This window comes from Athene cunicularia (genome assembly GCF_003259725.1).
Source record: "Athene cunicularia isolate RWA chromosome 24 unlocalized genomic scaffold, athCun1 chr24_part1, whole genome shotgun sequence".
NCBI lineage: Eukaryota > Metazoa > Chordata > Aves > Strigiformes > Strigidae > Athene > Athene cunicularia.
This window is the reverse complement of record NW_020799132.1, coordinates 591,629-610,578: the sequence shown is the minus strand read 5'-3', so window position 1 is coordinate 610,578 and position 18,950 is coordinate 591,629. Positions and strand designations below refer to the sequence as shown.

At 52.8% G+C, this 18,950-nt stretch overlaps 1 protein-coding gene across 3 annotated transcripts in view; it reads left to right on the top strand.

Annotated features, from left to right (window-relative positions):
• KIRREL3 (kirre like nephrin family adhesion molecule 3) overlaps positions 1–18,950 on the top strand; it is a 327,566-nt gene that overhangs the window by 303,517 nt on the left and 5,099 nt on the right. For 2 of the 3 annotated variants that reach the window (XM_026863691.1, XM_026863694.1), the window contains exons 8-13: positions 6,272–6,420; positions 6,832–6,959; positions 10,590–10,716; positions 16,396–16,496; positions 16,599–16,797; positions 17,891–17,926. In XM_026863691.1, coding sequence (XP_026719492.1) covers positions 6,272–6,420; positions 6,832–6,959; positions 10,590–10,716; positions 16,396–16,496; positions 16,599–16,797; positions 17,891–17,926 — 740 coding nt within the window. The remainder of the gene's footprint in view (positions 1–6,271; positions 6,421–6,831; positions 6,960–10,589; positions 10,717–16,395; positions 16,497–16,598; positions 16,798–17,890; positions 17,927–18,950) is intronic. The other variant, XM_026863692.1, reaches the window with a different exon arrangement.

Here is an 18,950-nt window from a genome sequence, read left to right as displayed (position 1 = left end):
CGTCTTCATTAGGGAGGGAGCAGGCAGGAGAAGAGGAATAACCCCATAGATCACCATTATGGAAATTTACTCTTAATAAAGAAATAATTTGCACGATGCATCATGGCAGAGTCATGCAGGGGGGTAGTGGGACACTGCTCGGGCTGTGTTGCTCGCTCAGTCATTTCTCAAAGGACTGTCACTCACAGGAGATGTTCTGCAAACATGGAGCTGCCAGCACGAGCCATCCGCGGTCCTTGCCCGTCTTGGATCTCAGGGAATGCCAGCACTTCATCCGCAAACACTGTCCTTCTCCATCAGCTCCTCCCCATGGAGGGTGCCAGGGTTACGGGGCGGCGGAGGGGCGCGGGGGGGTGTTCACAGCATCCCGCTGGCAGTCCTCGTGCCTGGGGACGGCTCTTGTCTGAGGATGAGCACGGGCTGCCACATTACGGCACTAAGAATTGAAGGTACTGCTGGCAATAAAGCAGCAAAACCCATTCTCTGAGCAATTTGTAGCAATTAATAGCCATTCCCAGGAATGAAATGTTAATTAATTCATTCCCTGAGCCATGCATTTATTTAAGGTATTTGTGGGTGTACTTGGTACTTTTATTAAGCAATTAAAACGCGTCCAAGAAAATATTTATCTATTTTAAGTCATTTTTAGTAAACACAATTTATATGGCAAGCAACTGCTTTATTTTGCATTGTTAATTAAAAATAACGATACACTCCACTTCCCTGGGTTACACGCCATCAGAGCAGTCGATCTGCCGGGAGGTCTGGTTCAAGGAGCACGCGTGCTGCTGGCAACTGCAAGAAACCTCCGTAGCAGGGATCCACGTAGCCTGCAATATGGATTTAAGTAGTGTTTGACGAGACATGACAGATCTCAGTGAGCCCCAGCATCCCTGCGCTGCGGGGTGGGTGCTGGTGATGCCCTCCAGTTCTCCCTGTGCTGCTGGGAGATGCCGGAGAGAGCCGTGGCCTGATGAGGAGCTTTACAAAGAAGAGTATGTATGAGTCCTACAGCCTTCCCAGGTCTGTGAAGTCAACAGCTTGTTCACACACACTGTTTGTTGAGGAGTTACAAGTCCTTGTACCACAGACAGAGGAATTTATTTGTTACAGCGAGCCTGGGCAGCGCTCAAGCAGACGAAGTGCTTGCAAGCGATGCTCTTCTGCGTACTAATGCTCTCTAGGACATGTCATGCTCTTGTTGCAAACACTGTTAGATCTTCTGGGCTCCACCACCCTGGAAGCCCAGAAATGGAGTCCTCAGGGTGGAGCTGCTGGGGTTTTACCCCTTCTGCAGAAGATTCGACTGAGCATCTTTCACCAAGCCCCTGGGAGGAGGCACGGGCACTTCATCCCGACTCTCAGGAGCTTTCCTTTGGAAACCAGAGCAGGTCACTGAAGAAATACTGACATATGAAAACTGACACAAAGCCACAGCATTGCTTGTAAGCTAACACATCCCAAACTGTCCTTTCTTATTTGCCTTGTGTGAACTCTTAACTGGGAAGCGATCGATGGAGTCAGAAAACAGCTATTTCCCTGGGAAATATCTCCTTAGAAAAATCCCCCCCCTCCCTCTTATCTTTTTAAGTGTTAAAAGGACCCAGTACAGGTTGGGGTTTTTTTATTCTTTAATCACATTTTTACATCGTTGTCTGTAATAACCCCTTTGAAGCTTGGATCGAAATATCTGTTTCCTGGTTGAAATTTGTTTTCCTCCATCACCCGGGCCAATTCAATTTCCAGAAGATACTGAATTGGGAGGCACCTGGAACTCCCTCCAGAGAGGCCAGAGAAAAGCAAATGCAGGTTAGAAATATGAGGAAGGAAATAACAAAATGAAACTCAGCCTGGAGGGGAAGAAATGCCCATCTGGAGCAGCAGGCTGAGATGGTGCTTAGTAAAGAGAAAGGAAGATGAGAAAATGTGCAAAGCCCGAGGATATGAGGGACAGCAGCAGATAGGTCTGCGCTGGCCATATGACATGGAGAGCAGGGAGAAATGGTGAATTTGGAGCCGGGTCCTCAAAAGGTGCCTGTCAGTGGTAAAGAGCCGGCAGTGAAGGCATGTCATGGTGATGCTGCCACTGTCACCCTGCAGAGACCACCCGAGAAGCTCAGGGAGTCTGGGATGGGTCCCATGGTGTCCCCACTGTCCTGTTCCAGCCTTTGAGTCCTTTGAGTCCGCGGCATAGCAAGCCCAAGAAAATCACAGAAACAGGTTCTTTGGGCAGGATGCCCAAGGACAGACCCTCGCCCCTCTCCTGGGGCAGGCCCAGCTTGGAGGGGACACAACGCTGCTGCGCTCCCCCTGCCCAGACCTGTCCCTACAGCCCCTGCAATATAGTTTGGCTTAGGAAGAAAAACAGCAGCATAAAAAAATGATAGGTGAAATAGCAGCTAAGTCACACGAGGAGACACTAAAAGAGGTAAATTTATATAGTCTGGAAAAGACCCTGGGTGACACGTTTGCAATCTATAAATAGCTTTAAGGTAACAATATAAAGGAAAGAAGCCCCTGCTCGCAAGGGTGGTAGGACAAGGAAAGCTGGCTGGGAGCCAGGCTCCATGTAATAAGGCTGGTGAGACATTAGGAAGAAATCATGAAAAGCCAAAGCGGTGAAGGTGGTGGATGTTGCTGCTGGAGCATCTTCTGCATCTTCTTGGCTCCATTTTATTCAGATTCCGTTTACAAATAATTACTGAAAGGTTAATAGAGGAGTAAGTCATGTTACGGGCTTGTTAAAAACAGGAGTAACTTGCCTTGTGGCTGTCCATGAGCACATCACGGGAAGCTTTACAAGAAGGTTATCAGCTGTCGTTATTAAAAACCAATTTGACATTATAAAAGATCTATACTGCTTGTTCAGCCACATTGATTTAGCAGTGTTAAGCCTGGGAAAACTGGAGCAAGAACCTTGATCTCTGCTGAAGCACGAAAAATTGCTGTTTATGACACATCTCCGCGCTCGGGAAATCCAGTTTTGCAGAAGCGATTGGTTGCGAACAAATACATAAAACACCATGCCACGGTTGTTGGTGTGTGTTTTCCCAAGCCACTATGAAGTCAGACAACTCTTGGAAACCTTGCCCTCCGTTTTGCTTTCTTTTGCAATGTCCAGGAGGATCTCACCTGAAGGCTGCCCAGCTCAAAGCCACCTCTGGACACTTCTCCATCTGATTGCCAAGCTCCGGTGCTCTCCATGTCTCTGCTGGGAGGAGGAGCTGCAGGCAGGCTGCAAGGACACGACCTACGGAGCTCACAAGTCACTTTTATTACAGAATCACAGAATCGTCCTGGTTGGAAAAGACCTTGAAGATCATTCAGGCCAACCATTAACCTAACATTGACAGTTCCCAACTACACTATATCTCTCAGCACTATGTCAACTCTACTCAAACCCCCCCAGGGATGGGGACTCCCCCCTGCCCTGGGCAGCCCATTCTAACGCCCAGCAGCCCCTTCTGCACAGAAATCCTTCCTCAGAGCCAGCCTGACCCTGCCCTGGGCAGCTTGAGGCCATTCCCTCGGGGCCTGGCGCTGGCTCCTTGGCTCCAGAGACTCATCCCCCCTCTCTGCCCCCTCCTGGCAGGGAGTTGCAGAGGGCCAGGAGGTCTCCCCTCAGCCTCCTCTTCTCCAGACTGAACCCCCCCAGTTCCCCCAGCCGCTCCCCAGCAGACCTGTGCTCCAGACCCTGCCCCAGCTCCGTTGCCCTTCTCTGGCCACGCTCGAGTCATTCAATGGCCTTTTTGGGGTGAGGGGCCCAAAGCTGAACCCACTCATCGAGGGGCGGCCTCAGCAGTGCCAAGTATCCTCATCTTGAAACCCCTTCTTGTCCTTTGCAGAGCAGAGAAGGTGTTTTTGTGCAAAATAACCAGGAAAGTGCCAGGCATAAGAGAAGCGCTGGATTCCCTCACAGGTTTGGTGTCATCCTCACCCCATTGACTGCTGCAAGAAAATGACTTCATGTACCTGGTGCCTCCCTTGAGCACCTGAATAGCAGAACAAGACCCTTCAGAGGCTGAAAATATGCTTGTGGTTGGGAGCCTGTACGGGGCCAAAGTTGTAGAGGGAGCTTAACAGAGATCCTGACAAAAAGCACAGGGTATTGCCACATTCACCAGCTGAAGGTTCCCTGTCCCTCTAGCTTTCTGCCTGCCTGCCTTCCTTGTTTTCTTCCATCAAAAATTGCTGAGGTTGTGCTTTGGGCCTTTTTTACCAGCAAACCAAACAAGAGGCAATGAGCACGTGTTTCATCTGCACCCCACAACCTTTGCAAAGTTTCAGGGATGAGCTGTCGGGGCTCTGGCAGATCCCTCTAGCTCTCTTCTGCTGCAGCCAGGGGAGGAGAGGGAGCATCCCCAAGGGACAGGCTGCTGCCACAGTGCTGGAAGATGCTCTCCATGATGGGCAGCATCTTCCATGTCAGTCAGGATCCCATCAGGAAGGCAGATCCCATCAGGAAGCAGGGAAACGTGATGCTGAGACCAGCCTCGGTGGCCAACCTCTCATAAGTGCCTTGGCTTGGATTGCAATTCCCTCTGGAAGGAGAAAGGCATCACCAAAGCGTCACTGACCATTCTAAACCTTGGGAGCAGCATCTGGAAGGTGTCGCTTGTACTGTTTTTTTCCATACGAGGAAACTCCATCATTAACACACGAAGCGCAGCCCTGGAAATAAAAGCAGCATCTCCTGATTAATTATTGAAAGGGGGAGTCCAGGGAGGAAGGGAGGGTAGGGAAGCTGAAGTGGCTAGTCAGCATCTGTTAGAGGTGCAGAGATAAATTAAATGAGAGAGCGGGTAAGTGCATACAAATCAGCTCACATCTGTAACACTAATACTTCTTCAAAACGCCTGTGTCATCAGATGGTGGGTGAAGCCTTGCAGGTCAGCTGTCCTGATTCAATTAGGTTCACGTTAGCAGGTGCCGGGGGGATTGGCTCTAGCAGCACTGTCAGAGTGTTTCTCAGCCTGCCGTGGACTGGCATTTTCCTCTCGCTCCAGCCCCACAGAGGCGTTTGGAAGCGTCTGTGCCTGCAGCCCAGCATAGCTCCAGTTGTCTTTGGTTGTCCGCGGGGCAACACAAGTCTGGCATTAAAGCAAGGGGAACCGTGCATGGCCCCAGAGCAGGGCCGCAGGGAGCAGCAAAGGCTGCAGCAGGAGACCCGTGGGAGGACCACGAGTAGATGCTGTTCTTGAGGGGGACAGCTTCCCCAAAACCACCCCACTGACCCCCTGTGGGAAGCAGTGTCCGTGACTCTCTGGAGCCTGGTGGGGCAAGTCCAGCTCCCAGCACCTTCCCCTTTCCCCAACCCACTCCATCTTCTCCAAACACCCCAACCCATCCAGCGCAACCAAGACCACAGGGGCAGAGATTCTTCAGGGAAATCCCCTTCCCCCTAATTCACCTGTCAGTTGTTTTGAGAGGATTATTATTTTTTTTTCCCCCAGGCTGCTGCCTGTGCTTTCTTTCCCTTCCCCCAAAGAGCGGCTGGAGTTTCACGCTGCCTGACAGCATCTCCTGTCTTTCCCACCCGTTCCAGAGTGGCAGGTTGCCAGATGGTGCCCCATTAGGTCACATTTGCTCATTGTTTGGCAAACAGCGGCTTAATTCAAGTGCTGAGTTGACAGCTTGTTCTCCAAGACAATTTGCAAGTTGCAGTGTTGCAAATGCCAGCTTGGCTTTTCAGGGTAATGTTATTTCAGCTGCCTTAAAGGGATAAAGTTCTCTTTGATTGAAAAGAAAAAAAAAAAAGAAGAAAAGGGTGAAAGTGGGGGGAAGCTGAAAATTTTAGTGGCTTTGAGTTGGAAGGGCCAACAGTGTTGGTTGGCAAGTGTTGGGAAAGGCACCATGGTTCTCCACCAGCAGAGACTCCTCATGCCCCATCGCTCCTACCACTGAGGTCTTCCACCCATGCCCCACAATCCTCAGGAATGAGGTGCATTTCCAGTGAAACAGGCTTTCATGGGGCAATAGCAATTTTGGTTTATTTTGGAAGGGTTCGGTCGGGACATACATACACGTTGCTGTGGTGTCACCTCCACAGCCTGCGGGTACAACCCTGGGGGGTGATGTAGGGATGATGCAGACACTGCTGAGGATACGTGCACGTCCTTCCCAAAGTCACGGGCAGCAGCAGACACCCCATGGCCTGCTGCCCCCCCCTCACTTTGACCTGGGCTGTGCAAGCGAGTCTTTGCCATCACACGCGTGCAGATGGAAAGCGACACCGATCAGCACCACCACAATGCTCTTTCTTCTTTGACAGGTGGGCAAAAAAAGGCCAGGTTATAAAGGAAGCATCTGGTGACTTCTACGAAACCATCGTGGACCACACCTTCTTCTTTGAGCCCGTCTCCTGCGAGGTCACCAACGCCCTGGGCAGCACAAACATCAGCAGGACCGTGGACGTCTACTGTAAGTAATCTGTCAGCTTGAGACTGACCTCCCAGGGCTCAGCAGGGCCTGCAGAGCTGCTGACAATTAACGGGCAGGGCACACAGCTAGATTTGACATGCCCAGGGTGACCAGGACTTGCTGGGCTCTCCTGCAGCTCAGACTTTATAAATGTTCTGATGGTGGGACTCCTGATTTCCTCCTACCTTCTGAGTGAACAGCTCATGGTGGTGATCCTTGGGGAGCTGGTCATTCTGGGGTTGCAGCAGGCACCTGTCTCAGGCTTTTCTTTATTCAGGGAACTTCTGGGTTGTGACCCATAGGTCCATCAGGACCTACCACTGCTTCCTCTGACACAGTGACCTCTTTGGTTTGAGGGCTTCTGGTTGACACAGCCTATTGCTAGGAGTAACTCCAGTCTCCTCTGTGCAGTTGGGCCCAGGATGGCGACAGAACCACAGTCCCTCCTCGTTGACCTGGGCTCAGACGCGGTCTTCAACTGTGCCTGGACTGGGAACCCATCTCTCACCATCGTCTGGATGAAGAGAGGCTCAGGCGTGGTAAGAACCTCTGCCATGGCGGTGGGGAATGGCACATTCAGGGCACGAGGTGCTGTGTGGTGCTCCCCATGGAGCAAATCCCAGGGCTGGGAGCTCCTGGGTGGACAAATCCTGGACCTGTGAGGCTCCTCCAAATGCAGGGGACAGCATGGCATTGCAGAGCAGTGGTGAATGTTTCCAGTTAGTCCAGAGAAGCACAGGAATTGGTGAAGGCTTCTTTACCTCTGTAATATTTTGGGTGAAAGCATGTGTGAATCTGCAAGGCATTTGGGTGGCAGGCTGGAAAGTCAGGCCTGGAGTTCTGCTTGGGGAAGGCAAAGGGAAAACCAGACTGCTGAAAATCAGAGCCATCGCTGCTGCCGAGGCTGTCTGACCCTGCCCCATCGAGCCACCTCCCAGAGCACACGCAGCTCTCGCCCGTGGGAGGTGTTTGCGAAGGAGGCCTGAGAGAAGGAGAGTGGATTCCCGTGATGGTTCAGGGCATAAGGGTTGAACAGAGGCCAGAGCCTCTTAACCTCTTAACCTCTCTCTCTTAATTGCTTAACCTCTCGCTGACGGGTGGCGCTTCTGCAGACCGCCTGTGTTGGCCTCCCTGGGATGGTCCCTTCTGGCCTCCAGACCTGCGAGCTCACATCCCGATGCGTTCACCCCACCTCTCCTCCGCCGTGGGCTGGAGCCTACTCGAGTGAGGGGAGGCGGGATCTGGCCCAGCAGACTTCTCTACGTCTCTTTTGTCCTGAAAAGCGTAAGGAGCTTTGCAAACATTAATCGCGGCTCAGTCTGCCCAGGGAGGCGCGAGATACTTGATCCCCTCCTTACAGACAGGAGGGCTCAGCAAAGCCACATTAAGAAGCTAAAGGAGGGCCAGGACGTGAAACTTGTCTGGAAGGCACATGCAGGTTTGTGTTTGAAAAGCATCTTTTGGCCTCGTCTGGGCAGGTGTGTCCTGAAGTCAATGAGACAACGCTGACTTACACAGCTCTAAGAATTATCACAGAGCTGGGCTTACATGGGAGTGAGATGGACGGGCTGAGTCGCTCTCCTCACCTCTGCTCCCCAGGCACAGACCGAGGAGGGGAGCAGACATTGAGGCATTAACTGTTGGGGTATTTTTTCCAAGCCATAATGACCGCAGCGAAGGCCATCTCCTGGGAAGTAATTATAGACTTGGGAGAACTGATGGATTGAGTCAGCTAAGGAATCCCAGGGGGTCAATAATCCCTGGGTGGTTTCCCATCCCTGTGGTGGTTGTTTCTCTGGGTTATTATCGTTATAGCCAACACTCTCACACTGTAGACTGCTGTTGCATTTTCTCAAAGCCGCGGGAGTGTGCAGGGTGGCTGAAAGGAGTCATGCACAGCGAGGACGAGGGCTCCCTGCCCCTCGTGGTCCAGCCCCAGCCATGCATCAGAGCTTGCCTTCCCTAACCAGCAGCACTCAGGCTGAGCAGCCTTCACCATTTTTATGGAACATCTCAGGGCTCGGGACAGACTCACCAGCTGGTTTAACTGGGCAGAGATACTTGCACTGGTCAGCAGACCTGCCTCCATCTTGCCAGAGGAGTGCTGGTTTGTGAACCCAGACCCTGATTTGTGAAACCCATCTGCACCCAGCTGTCTCAGTGGGATGTGGGATGAGGACTGCTTTTTTCCCAGTCTCTCCGCTTTAAGAGCCAGGTCCGGATCCCACAAGATTGCCTTCTTCCCTCCTACTTTCCCAGAAGGAAATCATCAGTATCACCAGTACTGTATCATCAGTAAGTTTGCAGGCTCTGCAGAGAGACCTGCATAGACTGGATTGGTGGCCAATGTCAATGGGATGGGCTTCAACAGGGCCAAGTGCCAGGTCCTGCCCTTGGGCCACAACCACCCCCTGCATGGCTACGGGCTTGGGGAGGGGTGGCTGGAGCTGTCTGGGAGAGAAGGGTCTGGGGGTTCTCACTGACAAGCAGCTGAACAGGAGCCAGCGTGTGCCCGGGTGGCCAAGAAAGCCAACGGCATCCTGGCTTGGATCAGCACTGGTGTGACCAGCAGGAGCAGGGAGGTGACAGTCCCCCTGTGCTCTGCACTGGTGAGGCCACACCTGGAGGGTTGTGTCCAGGTTTGGGCACCTCAATCCGAGAGATCTGGAGGGGCTGGAGCGAGGGCAGAGGAGGGCAACGAGGCTGGGGAAGGGCCTGGAGAATAAATCCTGTGAGGAGCCAGGGAAGGAGCTGGGAGTGTTCAGTGTGAGGAGGAGGAGGCTGAGGGGAGCCCTCATCCCTCTCTGCAGCTCCTGACAGGACATTGCAGAGAGGCCGGGGCTGGGCTCTGCTCCCAGGGCATCAGGGACAGGACAAGAGGGAACGGCTGGAAACTGCCCCAGGGGAGGGTCAGGCTGGGCAGGAGGAGAAAATGTTTCCCAGACAGAGTGGTCAGAGAGTGGAACAGGCTGCCCAGGGAGGGGGGAGTCCCCATCCCTGGGGGGGTTTAAGGGCCGTTGGGATGAGCTGTGGGGGGATGTGGGGTAGGGGAGAACTTGTAGAGTTGGGCTGAGGGTTGGACTCGATGATCCCGAGGGGCTTTTCCGACCTGAATGACTCTGTGATTCTGTGAAATAAATCAGAGCCTGAGGAGAGGGTGAGGTCAAGGAACCACAGGCATTGAGTGGATATCTCTGTAATCAGTGCTAAAACAGTGGGTTTAAAAGGGATCTGAAACTCTGTGCCTCTGCCTCATGCCAGGTTAGGGGTGAGACCCCCCATCTTCTTGCTACAGGGAGACCCAGATCCAGAGCTCCAGGGTTTTGCATAAGCACTAATTCTCAGAGGCATCAGCCGTGGGAGCAGCAACCAGCAGAGCCAGGGGCTCACAGAGCAAGGAGGAGAAGTGATGGGCTGGCCCCAGCCTGCAAAGTCCTGGGGCGGAGAGGCAAGGGCAGGTGGGGGGAGGTAGCCCCCAGGCACACGTTTCCAGCACAGCAACACACCGCTCTGAAAGCCACTGTTTGTTTTAGACCTGCCATGATTTTTTTTTAAAATACCACCAGTGCCAGGATTCTGCTGACAGCCTCAGCCAGATCCCTCTGCTTCAGCAAATTTTCAAAGTTTAATAAAGCTGCTAATTGCACTGCCAGGGCAGGAGGGCAGCGTGGCTGATAGCCACATTGCAGCCGGTCTAGAGGGAGGACTTGCCAAAAGCAGCTGAGTTTTTCCCGGCTATCCAGACCCCATTCCCAGGGGGGCTGCCAGCTCTCCAGGTTGATCTCCCACCACTTTTGGGTTTGAAATCCCCGAGTCAATCCTGGCAGCCTCCGCAGAGGGAGAAATGCAAGTGTGGAGCGTGGTTCTCTCAACGGCTTTTCTGCTCTGGTTTATAAGGCAGTTGTGTCACTGCAGCCACCAAAATTTTTCTCTTGTGTCTTGAACTTCTTGAAAACTGTTGTTTTTAAAAATTCAAATGAATGGGAATGGGAATTATATTCCCCACCGCTAAACTGGGTCATTTCTCTATTCTTTGGTCAACAGCAATATTTCCATGACACGTAAGACATTGGGCTCATCTGCTTCATTTTCTCAGAAGCTTCTAACCCACATCTCTTGTTTTACTTTGCATCTCTGCCCCCTGAAAGCAACCCCCTCCTCTCTTCCAGGTCTTGAGCAACGAGAACAAGCTGACCCTGAAGTCCGTCCGCCAAGAAGATGCTGGGAAATACGTGTGCCGAGCTGTGGTCCCGCGGGTCGGCGCAGGGGAGCGGGAGGTGACGCTCACTGTCAATGGTACCTCTTGCTTTCCTGTTGCTATTCCCTCCTGCTGTCTCACTGCTTTGTTCCAGTTGCTCTGACAGCTTGCATTGCTGAATTATCCCCTCAGATATTTGCTTTCAGAGCAAATCCCACCCACGTTTGGATGAGGGATGGTCCTGCCCTGCAGGCGATACGAGTAAATTGGATTTTGCATTCATTTGCCTGGAGAAAAAAAAAAAAAAAAAAAAAAACAAAAACCAACCAACATAATCTAAGACCAGCTTGATTCCTTATTATCAACAGGGGTTTATTGAGTAGTTGGGAGCTGGTGTCTTTAAATCTTTAATAGATTTATCTTGCAAAACCCTTGCAAGGTCAGAGAGCACTGTTGTCTCTGTTGCACAGCCAGAGAGCTGGGAATTGAGCCTGGATCCGAGACCAACAGCCTAATCACTCGCTCCGAGCCCTCGTGGGGATACCTGAGAGAGGCAGCAGTGCTATATAGCTCCTCCACGGCTGCGAGGGCCTCACCCAGCACCGCCTCAGGATGTGGCCCAGACACTCACCCAAGCTCAGGAGCCCTCTGGAGCCCTGGAGTTTAATGATGACCTGGCCAGGACCCCACAACAGCAGATAACAAATTTCAGTCTAAATAGGGAAGGGAGAAAGCCAGGCAGGCTGCAGATGGTATGAATTTTGCATTGTCTCTCATCTGCGTGACAAACTGGCAGGAGTCAGTCCCTGCTCACTGTCACAAAGAGAAGAGAAGAAGCGGGAAAGCAGCACAAGCAGCGACAAGCGTTAATTTTAAATGCAGATAATGCAGATGGGTAGATCCTGGAAACATTCAGTGTCAGGTTGCACAGGGCTCTGAGCAACTTGATCTAGTTGAGGATGTCCTTGCTCATTGCAGAGGGGTTGGAACTAGATGACTTTTAAAGTCATCTTCCAACCCAAACTATTCTGATTCTGTAATGCTAGAAAGGGAAGCCAAGGGCAACGCAACAGGGCACTGAAAACCAACCACTCCCTTGACTTCAACTCAGCTCCTTGGTGCCTGCATGCTCCTTCCCTGGTGGCTGCTGGGTTTTAATTACAATTAAACTAGCTCACAGAAAGCAAAGCAACAAATTAGCACAAACAAAGAACCTGCTCCTTTCCTGACATCTACCAGGCGCACATCTGCCTTGAGCACAGAGAAAGGCGCTCGCAGGCTCAGGGCTGTTCGGAGCGTGCGCCTGGAAAAGCTTCTCTCGAGAACTTTGCAGTTGACGCCACCTCTGAGCTTTTCGCCTCACAGAGCTGACAGGGGAGCAAATGAGATCCGTGCTATGAGTTTTGCCGCTCAGCTTTAAGCACCTCCTGGGAGCCGACCACCTGCAGCATCCCATCCCGCTTGGATGCACTGCGGAGCTCTGCCACCCGGATGTGGTGCGACCCTGAGGTGACAACGCTGGGATGCACCGTCGCAGGCGTTGGACCCTACACCAAGGGAGAATCCCCCACCTCCAGGTCGAGGTGGCCCTCCAAGCTAGGAGAACCAAGGTCGGCAAGTCCCTGAGCAGCATCCACAGGTCCAACATCCACCAGGCACCAGGGCTTGGCAACCCATCCTGCAGCTGGAGCCACGCTCTGACTCCAGGAGCACGGCACGGTGTGTCTAATCCGGCTAATGAATTCTGCTGAAAGATTTTTCTGCTGTAATTTGAGAGGGAAGTTGAACGCCTCGTATTTTCAAGCGATTTTAAATCCAGAGGGCAATACAATTGTCTTGATATTACCAGGTGCCTTTCTTCATGGTCTAGGATTCGTCACAGTAAAATTAGGCGTTTAGAAGTGTCTGTTCTGGGCTGACTGCATAAACTCTGATCAGTGTACGCAGGCTTCAGGCAGGCTGATCCATCCCACCGCAAGCACAGGGACCCCGACTGAGGGATCTGCATCTGGCCCAGTCTGAGCCTGCAGTCCCACCTGGAGCAGCCCATCCACTCTCAAAATGGTCAGAATGGCAGCAGGTGATGCTGGGGTGGGGTGGGAGAGCATCCTCCTGCCTTTGTGCCATGGGTCTCACTGCCCTCCCCACCGGCAGTCTCACCAGCAAGCTCTGTGGTTGCAGACGCGGGGCTGGCAGCCCATCCTGAGCCAGAACACAAGGCCACCAGCCTGAAAGGAAGCAGATACGATTCAGAATCTGGTTAATGGGAAGGAGGATTATGCAAACAAGCAGCGTTTGGCAGGGCCGGAGCAGCAGAGGCAAGAAGGAACCGAGGAACTGTTGGTGCCGTAATAAATCAGCAGTGGTTGGATTTACGGCCCCTGCCTCTCGATGCTCGCGACTGCACGCAAGCCTGGTTGCAGCTCCCACCTGAGTAGGAGAAGCACCCCAAGATCACCTTCACAGCACCATTGCCTGCAGTTGGCAGGGGCTGCTGAGCAGACACCACCACCCCTGTCTGTCTCGCTCGGCGAGGAAAGCTTTGTCAGAAGGGCTGGGCAGCCCCAGATGGCTGATTCAGGATTTAATTTGCCTGGGATTCACCCCAACAAGCAAGCCAAGCCTTCCAGAGAGCTGGGAGCACGGCAGGGACTAACCTGCCACGCTGCTTGGTCAGAAGAACATTGTTGTGTCTCCTCAGCCCACTGAGGCTTCACCGAGCGGGTCTCCACCGCTGCTTGTGGATGGGGACTGTGGGATGGTCCCGTGCAACACCAGGCAGCATGAGCCAGCCCGGGGCTTCTGCGGGAAGCAAGGAGTTAAATGAATCTCTCCTGCCAAACCACCTGCAGCGTTGGGAGAGCTTGGGAGGCAACGTTCAGCTGGACTGGAGCAGGCTGGAGAAGTCGAGGCCATCCTTTCATTCCTCCAAGGCTCCCGAGTCAGCAAGCAGCCTTCCCTTTTGTGCGAGCCGCCAGGACCGCAGAAATAAATTGGCACCAGCACGCTAAAAATAACCGCAACCAATAGCTCCATCATTTATATCCATAGCAACATTGTTTAAAGCCCTTTTCCTGCCTGTGGGCTGTCTCACACTTAGCGCTGAATGCCAAGCCGGAGATTGGCAGCTTTCATAAGGAGCCAGAGCCTGGTGGAGAATCAAACGCCGGCCACAAATGTGAAGAGGCTGCAACTTCATGCTATTATTTCTGGGCATGTTCATCTCACAAATGGTCTTTAGTCATACGCTATTATCATGATGATAAGCCTTCGACTCTGAACCCCTGAAGCAATAATAAAACCCAAAGCCGTTGGCATTTGTGCCATTTAAAATTCACTTGCCTTGGGGAAAATGATCCTTTTAATGATTATTAAGCCATTTTTCTCTAGCGTCACCCAGTCTTGGAGCACTTCCAGAACTTGTAAGTAACATACAACTGTTGAAATAGAAAGAAGATGGCTTTTTTTTTTTTTTTTTGTATCATTTAGGCCTAGTCTACAGATCCCATCACTGCATTTGCCTCCGTTGGCTTTGGGTTCATCAGTGATCAGGGCAGGCAAGCAGAAGGACCACCTAGCACATGTTTAGCTAGCCAAGAAGCTCATCCTGCATGCCTTGTGCCATCCTTGGAGGAACCAAACAGATCCCATCCAGGAGGAAAACGCCCCAGCATGTGTTTTAGGGCCATCTGTCTGTCACCCTTGACTATTGGCACAGTTCTGCTCTTGCACCAGACGTGGGGAGGGAAGGCCAAGGCTAGCTGGTGTTGCCACCTTGGGCACGCTTGCAGAGAGCTGTTTCACGAAGGCGAGGTGCCATTTACATCCTTCTGAGACCCCAGCCAGCACTTCAGAAAGATGGGCTCTCAGCGATGGATAGATGAGAATGAACGCCTTCAGAGCATGACTAGAGCATCTTGAAGAAGAGCATTTGGGCAGATAAACCACAGCAAAATGTTTTTTTGTCTTTTCCACTAACATACCAGCTGTGACCGTTACATCAAAACAAATCCTGACCTTCTCCTTCCCACACAGCTCCTGCTATTACTAATTTTGATGGCGGCTCCCTTTCAGCAGTAATCTTCTGAACTGCCAGAGCCATGTGTCTGGTCACTGGTCACTGAGCTGGTTTTCTGTGCATCTCACCTTGGAACATCACAGGGAGGAAGGACAGGGCTGTATCTCGGTGGGAAGTCTTTGGGGAATATGAAAGTTTGATGCAGAAAGGTGTTACTGGGATAATTTCAGGAGGCTACTGTATGTATGAATGAACCAGGGTAAAGGATTTAGCCTTTTGGTACATTTTTATGCTTTCTGAAAATTCATAAATGAGTGATTTGGATGAGAATCAGTCAGCAATAGCCAGGTAGATCTGTTTCTCACCACTTTACCCCAAAACCATGAGATTTTTCTTAGAAGGAACACATCAGCTGCAGGGGGAAAAGAAAGAAATGGGAAATGTTTCTCAAATCCACAGAGGGTGACTCGATGGGAAAGAGGATGAGCACAGGAAGCTCTCCCACTCCAACCATCCCTGAGACCTGGGCTCAAGACCCAGCTGAGGTTGTTCCCAGCAGTATGTTGGCCTCTTGGAGCAACTCCTGTTGCAGCTCTTCCACCTTGCATGGACACTATGGAGCCCGGTGGTGTTTGTAGCCTGTTTGCACATCGCTCCGCACACGTGCGCATGGTTGGGTATGACAACAGGGCTGTATTTTTTTTACAAACCCAGTGACAGACTCAAAACCAGGAGTGACAACACAGATTGAACATCCGAAGTAGACGAGCTGGGGCAGGGGGAGATCTGCCAGCCCCTGCCTCCTCCTCTCCCTGCCCTGCATTGCCTGCTTACATCCTGCTGCCTGCTGTTTTCTTTTCTGCCAGCAGCAAGCCACTCATAGAAATGCAAATCTGCTTTAATTAAGGAGGCTAATAAACAGCAATTAGGATCCCAGCTCTTGTGCTGCTCCCTTGGGGTGATCCCCTCCTCAGAGGGAGGTGTACCCCTCCCAGGGTTGTTGGAAGAGTGGGGAACAACTGATCCCACCAAGCCATGCTCCCCTATCCCAGCCGTGACTTCAGGATGTCCACCAAGGCAGGACAAGGACATTTCCCTCCACAGTCTGGCTCAGCTGCTGCGTTTGGCCTCATATGGCTCAGGGAGAGCTTTTCCCAGCCAGGCTGGGCTCTTCTCAGCATCCAAATTGCTCAGGAGAGCCCAGTTAATGCAGTCCCAAGACTTTTCCAGCAGAAATTTCTCCCCCGCATCAGGCCGGCTGATTGCAGGTGGCTTTGCAGGTAGCAGCTGCCTGTCAGTGCCTCCTTCTGCCCTCCTACAGCTTCCTTAAGCCCCTGGGGAGCAATTAGTGTAACGGTTGCTTAACAAATCCAGGAGAGAGCAGAAGAGGAACACCCGGTGGGCTGGGCTTTTGCTTTGCTTCTGGAGCAAACAGCCCTTCTCAGAGGCCAGGTTCACCAAGGTGATTTCTGCAGGTTGATTTAATCACTGTTCCAACACCAGGGATGTGGGAGCAGAGATGGGGAGATCCTGGTGCTTGGTGGGGTGGGTGCGTGTGCTTTGCAGAAAACCAGTAAAAAGCAGAGCCTCCACTCTGTCCCTCTGCTTCACAGGAGGTGAAGGAGCTGTTGCTCCATCCCTCCTCCTCAAAGGGGAAGCCTGATGTCCCTCCATGGCCCCAGTGACGCCCTCCCACGTCACCCCCAGTACCTTCAGGCACCCACGGGAGACGCCAGCAGCCCTCTCCTCTCTCTTGCAGGGCCACCCATCATCTCCAGCACCCAGACGCAGCACGCCCTGCACGGCCAGAAAGGGCAGATCAAATGCTTCATCCGCAGCACCCCACCACCAGACCGAATTGTGAGTAGCATCCCACGGGGGGCACAGTGGGCGCCTCATCCACCTTCGGGTGCCCTACGGTGGGCAAACCTACCCCTGGATGACCCCTCTTTTGCTTGGCAGGCTTGGTCCTGGAAGGAGAATGTCCTGGAGTCTGGGACCTCTGGGCGCTACACGGTGGAGACAGTCAGCACGGATGAAGGCGTCATCTCCACATTGACCATCAGCAACATTGTCCGGGCCGATTTCCAAACCATTTACAACTGCACTGCCTGGAACAGCTTTGGCTCCGACACGGAGATCATCCGGCTCAAAGAGCAAGGTGGGCATCGCTGAGGAGGTGGTGGGGGCTGCTGGGCGGTGGGAATGAGCACCTGGCTGGGCTGTAGGAGTGGGGAGATGCTGTGAGGAGCAGGAAGTGCTCAGAAAATCTCTTGGGATGTCAAAGAGGAAATGAGGAAGGATGGTGAATATGCTCCAGCCATGCTAGCTGTGGGATTGCATCCTTACGGTGCCTGGTCCTGGTCAGGAGGTGGGACAAGCTCTGCAAAGTCTCTCCTTGATACAGTATTGCCCTATTTTCCCTGTCCTGCTGGAGTTGGAGGGTGCAGGCTGATCATTCACCCCTCACTCCCCACCCACGGCACAAGGTGCTGCCGCTGCCAGAGGCTGGAGGATCATTTATAACCTTAGAGAAACAGGAACGGCTGCTCCGCAGTGATGGGAGTGAGCGGGAGGAAGGCGTTTGGGCTGGTGGCAACCCTCCACCCTGGCCACCAGCCACGATGCCAGCACGTGCTTACCTGCCCAGCCTCAAAGGCACCTCGAGCAATTCTCAGGGCACGGCCAGGGGATTTCCACTCTCAGGGCTCTCCATAGCAAGGGAGGGAGATGGCTTTTGTGAGGAACGCTTAGCTCCTGGAGGGACTCCAGTTCTCTTCTATTTTATTAAATGCCAGGGCAGGCAGGTGGATTGTTCTCATTAAGCTGTGATTTATAGGCAAGGCTGCCGTCCAGATTAAATCAGAGCTAAATGAACCCCTTAAAATTAGCCTTGGGTTTCTTCCAATGCAAACAGAGCCAGTGGTTTTTCCAGGTCGTCTGCCAGTCAGCGGGAGCTCTCAGCGACTAGCCGGCGTCCCGGCGGAGGGTGGCCGGGCAGCCGGGTCCACGGCCGGCTCCGCGTCCCAGATGCACTCACATCCCTGCTGGGCGATGCGAGGGACATCCCTGCCCCGGGCAGGGGGACACCGTAGGGTGGCTGAGGATGCTGTAGGGTGGCGGAGGGCATCCCCTTCATGGGGACATCCCTGCGCTTGGAGCAGAAAGCGGAGCAGAGGGCTGAGCGCTCAGGAAGGCTGACGTGTGCGCTTGGGCTGTGCAAGGCTGTGGACACTTGCTTTATTTTCAAACAGGTACGGAAATGAAATCAGGAGCTGGTATTCAAGCAGGTATGGAAATCATGAGCTGACGGTGAATGTGAATTGTCCCCAGCCATTACCACACCTGAGGACCCGGCGTCCTCCTGGCCCAGAGCTTGCCGGCAGGGCCAGGCCGGGCAGGAAAGGGCAGGAAGGGGCGTAGGAAAGCTGCAGGGCAGTGACTGGGACACGGACTGGGAAGCTGGAGCAGTCCAGACCCTGCAGTGCAAACCAGCAGTGTCTTTCTGTGCCCCAGCAACCCAGCCACTGAGAGGGGGATGATATTACACAGCCACATTTTAAAGTGCTGCAAAAGGGACCGCTTAAGTGCTATTATGGGGCAAAAAAAGAGGGAGAAGTACAAGTTTCCAGGGTCATTTGCAGACATCGGCTTGTCTCAGCATCTTGGGGGAGTACTGGCCAGCAGCCAGAGCAGGGCTGTGATATTTGGGCAGATGCTGCAGGATGTGTTGCCCTTGTGCCTTCCTCATCCGCTGCACCAGAGTAGAGTTCATGGGGGAGCGCGCAGCCAGCAAACTGCTCCTTGTCAGCTCTCCCTTGTCTTCAAGACACAGTTTGCCATCCCAGCCACTGGTTCCTGTCACTGCCCTTTTGCAGTTAGGGGTTTTTTTCAGCCCAGGAGAGCCCCAGCTACTTTCCCCACCCTGTTCCTTGTCTGATTCTCCATCACCTTCATCACCATCGCTACTTGCTTCTCACTGAGATCGCACTGCAGATCCCACTCCCCCGAAGCTGAGAGCCAGCAAGCACTCCCAGGGACCCCGGACTTCTGTCTCATCCTATTGCTCCACATTCCCCTGGGAGAGCCAAAAAAATCCTGTGATAAGTTACCACCACTGGCAGGAGCACTACCTAGCAGGCGGCCTCACACCACCCAAAGAAGAAAATCCCAGTTTCTTCTTCACAGAATCCCAGAATCATCTGGGTTGGAAAAGCCCTCGAAGCTCCTCCAGTCCAACCATGACCCTCACCCTGACTGTTCCCAATTCCCCCAGATCCCTCAGCTCTGGCTCAGCCCGACTCTTCAACCCAT